This window comes from Stenella coeruleoalba, assembly GCF_951394435.1.
Source record: "Stenella coeruleoalba genome assembly, chromosome: 16".
In the NCBI taxonomy this organism is placed as follows: Eukaryota; Metazoa; Chordata; class Mammalia; order Artiodactyla; family Delphinidae; genus Stenella; species Stenella coeruleoalba.
In genome coordinates, this window is record NC_137162.1 from 10,103,030 (window position 1) to 10,118,113 (window position 15,084).

The 15,084-nt window shown below is 44.0% G+C and overlaps 1 protein-coding gene across 8 annotated transcripts in view; it reads left to right on the forward strand.

The window, feature by feature from the left end:
* The window catches only part of FGFR2 (fibroblast growth factor receptor 2), a 102,505-nt gene that overhangs the window by 34,693 nt on the left and 52,728 nt on the right, over positions 1-15,084 (forward strand). For all 8 annotated transcript variants that reach the window (XM_079900075.1, XM_079900071.1, XM_079900076.1 and 5 more), the window contains one exon: positions 4,450-4,619. In XM_079900075.1, the coding sequence (XP_079756201.1) occupies positions 4,450-4,619 (170 nt within the window). The remainder of the gene's footprint in view (positions 1-4,449; positions 4,620-15,084) is intronic.

Consider the following 15,084-nt stretch of genomic DNA (forward strand, 5'->3'; position numbering starts at 1 on the left):
TGAGTCAATACGCTAAACCTTGATGATGGGCTTGTATTTATTGATTTATTTTGGCTAGGTCTTACTGTTCCCTTAACTTGGTCGTTATTAGTATTTAATGACTAAGAGAATGTCGTTCTTTTGCTGCATACTACAGCAGAAGATTTGAGAGTGTCAGAGCAGAAGGGGCCATACCTATCATCTAGGTCAACTTATTTCCTCCTGATTTAAGTATAATTCATGTTTTATGCCATCAGGGGCTTATACCACGATTCCGTCTCTATTAAATAAATCCCTAAGATTATGTCAGGGAAGGCGTACAAAGTGGATGCCGTACACCTCTTTCAAGCAACATGGTGTGGCCTTGGCCATCCGTATTGAGCATCTACTGTGTGCTAGAGTCTTCTCTGCTTTTGTAGATCATTAATTTGTTAAGTGAGTTCCTCCTCCAAATGAAAGTTGTTAATGCTGTTCACAGCCTTGGGATAGAGAGGCCTCATTAGGTAGAGGAGCTTTTTAGGAGCCTGGTCCCTGTTTCTCTCCAGCTGCATTGTAGTTCTTGGGGTGGGCACCCTGGCATTTCCATGTGTCCAGACTGCAAACATAGCAGGAAATATTGAAGACAGGAAGAGTTCGCAGAGGACATAGGACATTGATGATGGAAACACAGCAGGGCCATTCCTACAGTGTAATTATTTTTCTGGACCTTCCAGATTCTTCAAGTTTTCCATAAAACTAGTTTATTTCAGAAAGAGCCGTTGTAAAATAATAAAATAACTCCTCCCCTCCAGCATATGTTCTTAAAAAAATTCGTGAGCTTGACTTCTTAAAGGAAGGCCTCATCGTGAAAGCACATGGTGCCTGTGTGACGTTAGCACCCGGAGTGGTGTTGGACACGGAGTTGGTGGTGACCCATCACTGCCGCTCAGGGAACCTCGAGAACTTGGCCTGACGGCCCTTTTTGTTGAGTCAAGCTTTGCCGTTATTCAGAGAAAGCGAATGTTGTGAATTCGGGTTTCCAGTGACAGTCATGTAGGTGATTGGCTTCTACTTTGTTGATTAGATTTCACGGCGCCTCACCCACCTGCGATCTCTGAGCCTTTAGATGAGACACACGGTGCCCACAGACTTTATTTAAAAAGATTTTTTTTCTGGTTTCTTCTTTTTTTTTTTAACATCTTTATTGGAGTATAATTGCTTTACAATGGTGTGTTAGTTTCTGCTTTATAACAAAGTGAATCAGCTATACGTATACATATATCCCCATATACCCTCCCTCCTGCGTCTCCCTTCCACCCCTCTAGGGGGTCACAAAGCACCGAGCTGATCTCCCCGTGCGATGCAGCTGCTTCCCACTAGCTATCTGTTTTACATTTGGTAGTGTATATGTGTCAATGTTACTCTCTCACTTCATCCCAGCCTAACCTTCCCCCTCCATTGGGTCCTCAAGTCCATTCTCTACGTCTGCGTCTTTATTCCTGTCCTGCCCCAGGTTCATCAGAACCTTTTTTTTTTTTTTTTTTTTTTGATTCCGTATATATGTGTTAGCATACGGTATTTGTTTTTCTCTTTCTGACTTACTTCACTCTGTAGGACAGACTCTAGGTCCATCCACCTCACTACAAATAACTCAGTTTCATTTCTTTTTATGGCTGAGTAATATTCCATTGTATATATGTGCCACATCTTCTTTATCCATTCATCTGTCGATGGACACTTAGGTTGCTTCCATGTCCTGGCTATTGTAAATAGTGCTGCAGTGAACATTGTGGTACGTGACTCTTTTTGAATTAGCCCATAGACTTGAGATGAGAAGCATGGCTGTGTGTCTGTTTTGCACAAGCAGATTTTATAGGTGCAGGTTTGATGATTGAAATTTCACCCCAGGGAAGTGGCTATCTGCCAGAAATTCCAACAAAATTCTTTCACCCTTGTCCTTAAATAATTCCTCAGGCTCCAGGAAAAAGGTGCTGGTTGCCAGTGTGCTCTTGCCACAGGCCAAGACTGTACAGGCCCATGTGGCCTGGGGATCCCCATGTGGGTTGCAGGCTCACCAGCAGCTTAGCCCAGTGACGGAGGAGCAACGCAGCGTTCCTAGTTGCTAAAGCTGAGTCCTGTTTTTCCACATAGGGAACATGGAAATCGTGCCTCTTGGTACGTAAGCACACGTCTGTTGATTTCTTTTTATATAAAAATGCAAAGACACTCCACGGGATCAGGGCAGCTGTAATTGATGGTATCTGAAAGAGCCACTACATTAATATTTAGCTAATTCGTATGAATAGGCTATTGTGTTTACTTAAACAGATAACATGAATGCAGACACCTGACAGCATGAGGTATGCTTTTCATTTAGGGCAGATTTGTAAAAGTCTTTGTGTAGCGACAAAGCTCATTATTTATTTTGTGCTCTCACTGCTTTCTTTTTTAGTGGCTGTGGATGGAATTTTTCTAAGTAGGAGCTTTTAAAATGAAAGATGATTGAAATTGTTGCAGTATATGCCAGGCCCTGGGAGACTTATGATAAACAGGAATCGAGTACTCCCTGGGGAACCCTCAAAAGAATAGGTGTGTTTATGGGCATTTGACACCCCAAGTCAAGTGGCTACCAAGTTGCCTACTCATTACAGATGCAACTGGATTCAGAGGAAAGAAGGGCAGCTCTATTTTCTCCCCCAGCTCCCCTCCCGCCCTCCCACTGGCCTTTCTCTCTCTGGTGCACATGACTGACAAGTTTTGCCTCCCTTTGCTCTGCCTTGGCATCATGTCGATACCCCACCACCTTGACACTTAGATAAGCAGAAGGATAAAGACGATACAGCGTGTCCCCGTTAAGAAATCCCTGTTTCACCTTTTATAGCAGGTTTCAAGAGCAAGGATGAGTCAAAGAAGGGTAGGTGTTTTGGATGCAGTCTTTCCACTTTCTGATTCCACCACGACAGCCTGGCTGTTAAGTGAAGGGCATTGTTACCTCGCCAGGAACGAGCTGTGTCATCCACAGAACAGAGGAGGAAGCTTCTAAGTCTGCATCGTAGACAAAGCCCCTTCCTACGCCCGTTTTTGCTTCTGGTTTGTGGAGGGTGTGTGCTGCTGCTCAGTCTAACCCTTGTTAGAAATAAGCACTTATGGATCAGTCTTCAAGAGTTTTAGTGTTCTAGAATGTTCTAGGATGTTAAAGGCCCTGCTGATGGATGCTTTGGGGAGGATACCGGGATTTTGGTTACCTGTTTGCTGAGACAGAATCACGCATGTGAAGAGTTAAATTGCTGTATAAGATTTCATTGGAAATCCTGGGCAGTAATAACGGAGGCAGTGTGCCTTCAGCTGAGGCTGTCCTGGACGCCAGTCCTGCACGTTCAGAGAGGTTAAAGGTATGGATTCCAATGCTTTGGAGAGTAGGTAGGTGACAAACAGTGGGCTCTGCAATCAAACTGCCTCGGATCACATCCTGGTCGCGCTTCTTCCTAGTTTTGTGGCTGTGGGCAGATTACTTCTCCGTGACTCAGTTTCCCCATCCCTAAACAGGGATTATAATTGAATTGTGTCAGGATTAACACAGTAAACACGTGAGAGCTTTGGGGGCTTTGTCTGCAAATAAGAAGCACCCAGTCAGTAGTGGTCATGAGCCATTATTAGCAGGCTTGAAGAATTTATGGCAGTATTCCCGATTGATGCTGTGACTTTAATTTAGAAAAAAATGTCCTTCCTGTGGTAGTTGAAGAAGGTGTCTCCTTCTTTGAGTTTAAAAAATCCCTAGTGTTCCTGTCTTTGAGGGCTCCTTAGAGGGCACAACAATGTTTAATTGGCAGCCTCCTATTGAGGTACCTGCTTAGACGTGCTGGTAGAATTAGGGCATTCACAACCACCATTCGAGAGGAAAGAAACCTTTTTTTCTTTTTTCATTTTAAAAATTAAAACATATTTAGTAACATGGCTTGTTGACTTGTCAGATAAAGTGCTGGGAAATTAATGAATCCTCCCTGAGCTATTCTACCCTACTGAGATAAGTTATACTATTGATTACCCTTTGAAGCGCCAATGGGTAAATTGATGTGGCTTTTGGGCACAACTTGTTTATGTGTATATGTGATCCTTTCGTAGGTGTGGTGATCTAAAATGATACATTTGAGGGGGACTCAGCTGTTGTTACGGTATGTGTTGTCACCGTGTCTAAAGTAGCATTTTAAAGCATGATTCATGCATTTATATTCTGGCACTAAGAACAGGGAGAGAAGCTTCCCTGTTAATAGACATAAACTATAAACTATCAAGCAGCCCACCTCCAGGGACCTTCTGGGAGGCCAGCTGGAGCAGACTTCAGAAAATGTTTCCCTGATGTAAATATTACCCAAAGGTTTTGAAAGCGTCGGATCATTCACCTACAAAAGAAAATGATCTTACCTGTTAGGATTTAATGATGGAGATGAGGCTATCCATCTACGTACATTATAATGTCATTTTCCAAAACAGGGGCACCGTATTGGACCAACACAGAAAAGATGGAAAAACGGCTGCACGCCGTCCCAGCAGCCAACACTGTCAAGTTCCGCTGTCCAGCTGGGGGGAATCCAACACCAACGATGAGGTGGCTGAAAAACGGGAAGGAATTTAAGCAGGAACATCGCATTGGAGGCTATAAGGTAGAATGAAGCTTTCAAAATATTCTATTTCTTCAATTTTTATTTCTTTATTTTTTTAAGTAGTCAAAAGTTAGCAGGAACTAGAAGGAATATTCTTTTTTTAAAAAATCAATAATTATCATAATTGATCGTTTCCATGTTTGATATTTTAAAAAATTTACCCTGGACTTGCATGTAATTTTAAAGTACAATCCCCATTTGTGTTGTTCTTTATATGAAGAGAGTTTAGTAACAGAAGGGTCGAAAGTTGAGAGTCTGTTTTCTATATGTTTTATGGTCTGTAAAACTAAAACTGAAGCAGAATTTGAGAAGTGTTGTAAGTACAGTTGCCCTATCTGAGCAGGATTGTATGAACAGTGGATGGACTTGGATGAGAGACTGGGGTATGAAATACTACTTATTAAGAGAGAACACTTCCCGGGACTTCCCTGGTGGCGCAGTGGTTAAGAATCCGCCTGCCAATGCAGGGGACACTGGTTTGAACCCTGGTCCGGGAAGATCCCACATGCCGTGGAGCACCTAAGCCCGTACGCCACAACTACTGAGCCTGTGCTCTAGAGCCCACGAGCCACAACTACCGAGCCTGCGTGCCACAGCTACTGAAGCCTGTGTGCCTAGAGCCCGTGCTCCGCAATGAGAGAAGCCACTGCGATGAGAAGCATGTGCACCACAACGAAGAGCAGCCCCTGCTCGCCGCAACTAGAGAAAGTCCGTGCGCAGCAATGAAGACCCAACGCAGCCAAATAAATAAATAAATAAAACTAAAAAAAAAAGAACACTTCCAAGATGACAGAGGCAATCTCCCCGTCCTCCATCCTCAAGGATTCTGAAGAGCCCATTACAGAATGTGGTGAAGTATAGTCTCATCACTCACTGGGGAGGTTGAAACTGACAACCATTTCCCTGAAGATGCCTCTTCAGGCGTTTGTTCATCCATTGAGCAAATGTTGATCGAGTGCCCTCGTAGCAGGCACCGTCCTAGGCTCTGGGCAAAGCACGGCCCTAGCTTATCGGGGCTCCTCGTCCAGCAGGAAGGCAGACAGAAGAGCTGACAATCAAGACACTGATATGGGTGAAGTTAGAAGAGTAGGTTGTGCCGTGGATGTGCAGAGAGGTGATGTTGGCTCCTTGGGAGACTAAGGTAAAGGAGATCCGGAAAGAATTCTAGGCTGAGTTTGAAGGAAGGTTGTCTCAGAAGAGTGATATGGAATCTCCAGGTCATTTAGTGTGGAAGGGGAGAACTCTACGAATTTAGTATATAAGGATGACTTAAGGAACCTTACTGTGAAATTCTTTGGTGCATTTGGAACATAAGTGGGTGTATCAGTTACCCATTGCCTTGTAACAAATTACCCCAAGACCTGGTAGCATTTATTCTCTCACAGTTTCCATGGGTCAGGAATCCAGGTGTGGCTTAGGTGGCCTTCTGTCTCAGGGCCTCTCACAGGAGGGTAATCACGGTTTCAGTTAAGGCTGGGGTCTCATCTGAAGGGTCAGTGGGGAAGGATCTGCTTCCAGACTCACTCATGTGGTTGTTGTCAGGATTCACTTCCTTGCAGGCTGTTGGACTGGGGGCCTCAGTTCCTCACTGGCCGTTGGCTGGAAGCCACCCTTTGGCCACATGGGCCTCTCCATAGGGCAGCTGACAGCATGGCAGCTAGCTTCCTGAGGGGGAACAGACAAGAGAGAGGAGAGTATGAGGAAGATAGATGTCACAGCCTTTGTAACCTAATCACAGAAGTACCATCCCACCACTTTTGCTGTTTTCTACCATTAAGTAAGTCACCAAGGGAGGTGATTACTGAGGGCACGAGTATCAGGAAACACGGGGATCACTGGAGCATCGGAGGAACCTGCACAGTGGATGAAGCAGGATATGCATCAACTCAGGCCCCAGGTCCTTAAGAACCATGTGGGAGAGGATTTCTTGGTGGCAGCAGTGTGATACCCAGGAGGACTTTCCTTGATGTACCCCTTACCTGTGTTAACACAGCAACATCACTTTAGATGGCACGTGAGTCCCTGTCCCATCCCTGCTGCGCTCAAATGGGGCTTCCCTCCACACAAAGTGCCCCGGAGCCCTTTCCTGAAACACTATACACAGTTACTCATCTTGAAAGGGTTAGTATTTTCGTCTGTAGGAACTTTTGACTTTTGTTTTAACATTGAAAAATTACTTTCTAGAAGCCAAAACCCAGAGGATAATTGGGAAAGCCTATGAGTAAATTTCTAAGCGCACGTGTGGGCAGTTTCTGTGTGAAACAGATGTGAAACACATCTGCTGGAAGGTGGATGCCTTTGAAGCCGTGGAGTAGAAATACTTGGGTTGTCTTCTACGACTCCTGCTCATTGGGGGAAGCAGTAGCAGGAGGTTGATTTGTCTCTTTGTTCAGTCCTTAGACTGGTACAATGAGATTGCAGGTTGGCTTTTTTTTTTTTTTTTTTTTTTTTTAAAGAATGAATAGACAGATTTCATTAGGTGATGCTGGTTGTAAAGGAAGAGTTAAACCACTAAAATCGAGGCCCCTGGGATTGTTCTAACCACCAAACGTTCTCTGAAATCATAACTGATGCAGTTCCAATGATTTATTTAAATACAACTTGAGTATAAGAAGGGTGGTCAAAATCTTGGTGGTTAACTCATTTCCTTCCTCAAGAAAGTCTGGGAAATGAGTGCAAAGGGTCAGTGAGCCTCCAGAAACTCCCGGTCTCAAAATAAATAGGACCAACATCATTATTACGGGGAAGGAGCTTTTTGCAAATCTGAATTAGTGGTTACAAACACGCTGGGAGACTGAGGGTGCCGAGTGAGGAAATGCTGCTTGCTTTTAACAGGTGCAGTTCGGTTTTGATTATTGATGACAACACTCCACGAAATGAAGAGCAGCTAATGTTCTAAAAGTGAAACTAGGAACCTTTAGCCTCATCCCGAGGAGGCACAGACGACCAAAGTATTTTTGTTGTTTGATGTTGGAGTCATTTCTGGAGTGAAAGAGGAATGGAATTTGAGTGTGTGGGGAGAAAAATCTAAACTGTGTTTTTGTTTTCAATGAAAAGGGCAAACAAAAGGGAGAGTATTACACCTTTGGAGCGGGGGTGGGGAGTGCCAGCCGGCAGTGATGCATCTCTTGCCCAGCGGGCCTTTCTCTGTGGGCCTGACTGGCCTGGGGGCTTGCCGCATCACTGCAAGGGTAGTCAACCTGGATTCACAACCGTTGTGGCATCGGTCATTCGTTTTGGGAATACGGGACACCCTTAGAAATTCCATTGAGCCCAATGGGCTTCTGGGACTTGAAAGGAAAAGACAGAGATCTCTTACCTCCTGGGAAAATATAGTTACCTAAAGCCTAAGTCTTGCTAATGACGTGTTAGACCCACCCCAGTCCCCAGGTTCCTAGGCCATGAAGTCGCCAAAGGTCACAGAGGTGGACTCCCCCCTGAGGGCCACCCCTGCTGGGCTGAGCTCCAGGGCAGAGTGGGGAGCATGGTGGTGATGGGAGGTTTTCCCTCTGATGTTTCCTTTGTTACCTACATACACTTGTAAAGAACTGTGTCTCTGAACATGTGACTTGAGGGATCCGTATTGTACAGTTTGTAGTTTCCATTCCTCGGCACTTCCCCCCAAGGCCGAGACCTAATTGTTCACGTGGAGGGCCCGACTGATGTTCAAATGACCCCTCCTCTCACTCCCGTCCTTTTGCTCTTTTATTTAATGAAGAAGCAAACTGTCAAGTTTTCCAAGATGTATTTTTCCAGAAAGCAAGACCTGAAATTTCCCACAAACAAAATTGTGATTTTTTTGGTGTGCATTTCTGTGATTTTTTTTTTTTTTCTCCTTCATAAATCTCATTGCATAAACCATGGCTGTGCTCTGATGGCCCAGCTGTCTGTCTAGCTCTTTCTACCTGTTTATGGGCTGGGCACTTTGGCCCTGGTCTACTGTATTATGCATATGTGGCCATTGAAGGGAGAAGGAACACAAAAAAACCAAAACAAAGTCAAAGAGAATTATGAAACAGGACAGAAAGCTCATTTTAATTAAAATGGCCCATAGAGCTCTTTGGTATTCTGTGTTTCAGTCTTACTTATCAAAGAACTCATGCTGAGCCATTCTTAGGTTATTAAGAGTCAAATTACTGTTTTTCTTAGTATGTGGGCAAAGCCTGGTTGGATGTTATATAATGACGAAGCATGACTTGAAGCAAAACCATATCTCCCTAATTGTGCTGATGCCTGGGCTTTTTAACATCAGTTAAAAAGTTGGCTGAGATCTCCGGGCTTCACATCACCTATCCTTAAGATGAGAAGATGGGATAGGAAATCTCTAACGTCTGATCCTTTCCAGCACTAAAACCTGTGATTTAGTAGCCTGACCATAACGCAGCATCAGCCATTTTTCATCTTAAACAGCAGCACAGAGTTTGTTTTTTATAAGGAGGTTGCCTTTAAGGCTAGATGTTTAGTAGGGCTCTGAGCAGTGATTACAATTAAATGTAGAAAAGCAAGAAGATGACTGAGATAATTAATAGACCAGCTCAATTGCTAGCTCATTCCTAGGTAATGATTTAGGCATAGAGGAGAAGAACATTCTTAAAAACCATCTTTCAAGCCACTTACTAACTGCATAAGACCCAAGAGAGATCATGGGATAAAGCTCTCCCTCAACACGGCCATAGAATTGGCACAAGAGCCCACGGCATCCAAGAGGTTAGAATTCCCACGGAGCGGCCTGGCAGAGGAGAGGAAGCATTGTAGAGTATGGACTGTTAGTTTCCAAGTACATTTCAGGTCCAAGAAAAGACAACTACAAAAATTATTTTCTTATCACAACTGAACTGGTTGTTTTGATGGTTAGGTTAGATTTACATTTTCTAGGTTATTAAGTGTAATGCTTAACCCCAAAGTGTGTTTATTTGGAAAAATCAGTACTAATTTGCGTTTTAATGTATTCATATTTGTTGAGCTTTTTTTCAGCCAAGACACTTCTGCTTTAATGTCAGATCAGGGAGACTGTGACGAGGGGCAGGTGTATGTTGGTATCTGCTGGCATGTGTTGTCTGCTCACCTGTGTCCTGACTGTTCCAGGTGCCTCCTGTGTACATGGCACCCTGTCCCCTGCACAGCCCAAAGAGGTGGGCACTGTTCTTTTGTCCCCTTTGCACATGGGGCTCCTAGGTGGTGGAGCTGTTATTTGGACCCAGGCAATTTTTGCTCCAAAGTTCATGCCCATATTAAAATATGGTTCCATGTTTTGTTTAAAAAAAACCCCCAAACACTGTTATGATAAACGAAAGACACGTAGGTAGTAATGGCTTCCCAAGAGCATACAACTATCAGTTGATGCAGGGTATACTGTTGAGAGTAAAGTTGGGGGGAGGGGTATGACGCTGTTCTTCTAGCTTCCGTGACCTGTATGAGATTTTTTTTTTTGGTGTGTGGTAAAAGTATAACATAAAATTTGTCATTTATTTCTAAAACTTTTTCATCATCCAAAATAGAAACTCTGTATCCATTAAACATTAATTCCCTCCTCCTCCTTTCCCCAGGCCCTGGTAACTTCGAATCTACTTTCTGTCTGTGAATTTGCCTGTCCAGGTATCTCCTATAAGTGGAATCATAGGAAATGTGTCCTTTTGTATCTGGCTGTTTCACTTACTATGTTCAAGGTTCATCCATGTTGTAGCATGTATCAGAACTTCCTTCTTTTAAAAGAGTGGCTGAATCATATTCCATTATATGGGTATATCACACTTCGTTTATCCGTTCATCTGTTGATGGGCGCTGGGGTTGTTTCCACCTTGTGGCTACTGTGGATGACGCAGCTATGAACATTGGTGTACTAGTATCTGTTTGAGTCCTTACTTGGAGTTCCTTCGGGTGTATACCTAGGAATGGAATTGCTCGATCATATGGTGATTCTGTGTTTAGCTTTTTAAAGAAGGCTGTGACGTTTTTAAAGAGTTAAGTTCAAAAGGCAGCGGATGCCCTTTTGGCAGTCTGTCCCCAGAGCACCTTTCTGGGCACCGTCAGGGAACAGGCATCGAAGAGATCAGCCTTGCATTTTATAATTCACTTCCCACCTCCTCTGGAGAGATCCATTGTTTACTGAGTAGAGGGAAGAGTTTCTGCCATTGGTCCTCAAAGATCAGAGCTCACCCAGCCCTGTTCTCTGGACCCCTCCCGAAAAGCAAACCTCTTGGCGTTTAAGCATTAAACAGGTGTTTGTCTCCATGTCTGCGTGGTGACAGGAAGCAGTGCTACAGCCCTTGGCACATGTAAGCTCAGTTTGTATGTATACATCCCAGAGGGATGGTCTGGAGTCCCCCAGGAACCAGCTGAAAATGGGGATCTGCCATTGGCTAGTAAGATTTTAGGCATCCTCATGACACCTGGTCTATGTTGAATTGTAGTTCGTGGGGCACCTTATGAAGGCCAGAGTTAAAAGGGAGTGCTGTCCTTCTCCATAATTTGAGCCCTGATACTGGTGGAAGGAAGTCTTGGGGGTATTTACCATCATGTGGACACATCATTCCTCGATTTGGCACAGAGCAAAACTTTCCATCCAGCTTCTGGGTGTTTATTCTGCTTGTTATCGAACACCTGGGTGTTTGGAAATGTTCAGAGTTTTCTGCAATGTGGAAAGCAAACATCCAGGTGACAGCTGGGTCTTTGACCTTTCACCTTTCACCTAGGTGTTTTGGTGTCCTACCAACTCAATCGACATTCCCAGTTGTCAGCTGAAGGCTAGGGGTTTTAGGTGCAACGTGGAGGCTTTAGGTAACTGAGGAATTCCGAGAAAACCTGTCTGGGCCACCTTTTGTCTTTGCAATGACAGGGTGTAGAATGTTTGTGGATCCAGTTTTTGGATTACAAGTAAGAAGAGAGTTGAGGCCATTAGCTTCAGTCTGCTTGGTTTCAGTATTGAAATGTTATTTTTAGAAGATTTTAGTGAACATAGTTTTGAAACCCCATGCTCTCTCATTTTGTTCCTTGGCAGATGAAAAATACTGATGAATTCCACAAAGATTTAGCCACAGGGAGGAATGAGAAGAAGGGATTGTGCATGGTCGGTTACTGCAGGATTTCTCTTCTCCCTGGCTTTTGTGGTCTGTCCGCCGGAGAGTTACACATGCGGTGGTTCTGCCACAAAACAACTACTACCCTAGGGTTTATTTCACTTTTTCTGTTGTGTGTGTGTGAGATTTATGTTTAAATTTGAAAAGTGAAAATGAGAAAAGAGTAAACATTTCTAATCCTACTGCTTAATTATATAAAGTATATCACTAACAGTTGAGTACATTTTCTTTCTGATTTTACCTTGTACACAAGTCATGCTTACAGATTCAGGCCTATATGCGCCTAGAAGGTTGTGTGTGTGTGTCATGTGTGTGTCTTGTGTGTGTATGTTTTTTACAAAATGGAATCATGAATATACATATTTGCACTCAGGCTACTTGTTTTCATTCATCAGTAACTATCAGTGATATTTTACCGGGACGGAACATAAGAATACCTCATTCTTTTTAATGACTGTATGCTATTCTTTTGGAATAAACTGTTCATGTTGAATGAGTCTCCTGTTGATGGATTCCAGTTTTCTTCTGTTACAAACTGTGCTTGAAGCAACAATTTTATTATGTGCTTTGAAGTAATCCTGCTCTTTTCTGTGTAGGCAAGATTTCTAGAAGTGGAATTAGCTGGGTCCAAAAAAAAAAAATGTGTGTTGCTAATTTTAATGGGTAGTAGCAAATTATTTTACAGAAAGGTTTTTCTCAACTTATGTTATCAATTTGAGTTTCTATTTCCCTCCACCCTCACCGAGTACTCAATGACATTGATCTTTCTAATTTTTGTTAATCAACTGGTGAATAACAGTGTCTCATCATTGTTTTTCCTTTTTTTTTGCGGTACGCGGGCCTCTCACTGCTGTGGCCTCTTCCGTTGCGGAGCACAGGCTCCGGACGCGCAGGCTCAGCTGTCATGGCTCACGGGCCCAGCCGCTCCGCGGCATGTGAGATCCTCCCGGACCGGGGCACGAACCCGCGTCCCCTGTATCGGCAGGCAGACTCTCAGCCACTGCGCCACCAGGGGAGCCCTCATCATTGTTTTAATTTGCAGTTCCCTGCTCCTTAATGAGGTTAAGCATCTTTTCATATGTTTGTTGAGTACTTACATTCCCTCTTCTGTGCAACCAAAGATGGTTTATGTTCATTTGACCTAAGTGGCAGAAACAATGGAGCATTAAAAAGCTGAGGAATTGAGAAAAACGTGTCGAAGATGACATCTTACATTTTTGTAGTTTCTTTAGGTGTACCCGGAATCTCGGTATGGAAATGGTGTGTTTAAAAAAGCACAGAAATCTTTGTGCCTCTGTTCCCCATCTTTGTAGAGTTACTGTTTGTAGTCTCTTAGCTTGTCATTAAGCAACCAGTAATTAATGGTAGGATGTCCCCTACAAAAGTGTCAAATAGTCTCCCTGTTGGAGACTTCCAAGGGCATCCATTGGAAAATGCCACAGCTCATAAAATTCGGGATTGGTGGTATGTCAAGGAATCAAATACTGGGGCCATGGTGTAAGAAAATAAATATTAACAGCACTGTATGGGGCAATATTGATTGAGTACCAAGGTCTCTGGAAGGGCAGAAGCACCCTGTTGGGTAAATGTGTTTCTCATTGTGAAAGCATTTTATAAATGTTAACTTATTAACGTTATTGTCGTGCATCTCTAGGAAGTAAATATCGAGGGAGCACATGCCCTTGTAGATCTTACGTGGAATGTCATAGCCCCGACGAAAGACTGGAGCTGACCATAGGCCCTAGGGTTAAAAAAAGGCAGTGGCGTGCGGGGCTGTATATGCCAAGATTTAATGTCTCGGGCAGAGACAGACCATGCCCTGCCTGCACAGTTCAGGTTCAGCTCCATTTGGAATCCACTCTGTGCCAAATCTGGATCCAGGCACAAGAAAGACATTGACAGTTTGGATGGGGTCCAGAGACAGGCACTAGCCATGATTAAGGGCTTATGGGCATGACATTTGAGCAGGGGCTCAAAGAACTGAATATTTACAGCGGGGCTAAATGCTGGATTACGTGGCTTGGTGACATCGGCCCGAGTTACCCTCCACGTGACTGGTTCCTCAGAGGCCAAGAGAGCCCCATTGCTGCTACTGCTGAGCGCTTCTGGAGCGGGAGGGTCTCATTGTGGGCTCATCTGCCTCGAGTCAAGGAGCTAGCACCTGCCTTTTCCATGCTCCGAGCCTACAGCTCCGGGGTAGCCCCCGGGGGGCCAGGATTTCCATAGGGAATTCTTACACTGGAGATATTAGCGTCCACATCTTCTCTGCTTCCTGAGCGTCCCTTTTATACATTCTGCAAAGAAGGTGCTTCTCCCAAGAGGAGACACAGCCTCTCGTTTTGGTTCTCCTAAAAGTCTGTGGCCCAGCCAAGAGCAGAAAGTGAGTCTTCTCCGACGTAGAGAATAGACTCTCTCCATTGTAGGTCTGATGACTTCAAGTTCATTGACTGCCAGACATTTCACCTGGGACAGTGAGACGAACACCCCATCACCAGCTCTAGGACCCTAGACTGAAACAACCTCCACGGTTTACAGGGGGAGTCGTTTTCAGGCAGCAGCTGAAGCAAAGTGACTGCTCGGAACGCAGTCTTAATTCATGGCTTGTAGTCTGTGAAGAAGAAGAATCCAGCCTTCACCCCCATGATGCTTCCCAAGACTGTTAGTGATGACCAGCAATCTTGTTTTTGGACTCAGCGTCAGTAACTGCACTCTGCCGTCATGGCTTGTGCTGAACTGAACGGCTGACATGAAAAGAGTTGTCCTATCGCGTGTTCTTCTAACCTCTTACCTCTGTTGGCTCTGCTTTTCAAAGTGGACAGCTGCTCTGCCCTCCCCTCTTTATAATGGAGCGTTCACGAGACGGTTTTCTTTATTCTCTAATTTAGTTCCTAGAATCTCTCATGTGCTTGCGCAGGCTCTGCTGGCATTATCGGTTTTTTATGTGATTAAGGCAGAAAACACTTGCAGTGCCCAGGGAATCATTCAGAAGGTCAGTTGGAATCCCTGAAATAGGATGAGTAGGCCCTGGCTTTTTATTTTTTCTTTCCATTTCTCCAGAATGCCTTGTCCAAAATGCCTTTAAAGAATGATACGGATTTGGAGAGAAATATTAAAGCCATGAACCTGAAAGATGAAATCTGCATTTTGACCTTGATAAGGAAAAATCATGCTTGCTTGAAAGCCTGAGTCTATTGAAATACTTTGAAAGCAAGGTGGAAACCTTAGAACCTAGTCTGTTTGCATGTTGACAGAACTAGGGTAAGAATCACAATAACTTCTTTTCTCATGTGCTGCTTATTGAAAAGTCTCAAGGAGTTTGTAAACAGATGGATACACAACTTAAGTTTCCTGAGGATTCATTGCTCCCATATTTGAAATTCCGAGTGTAT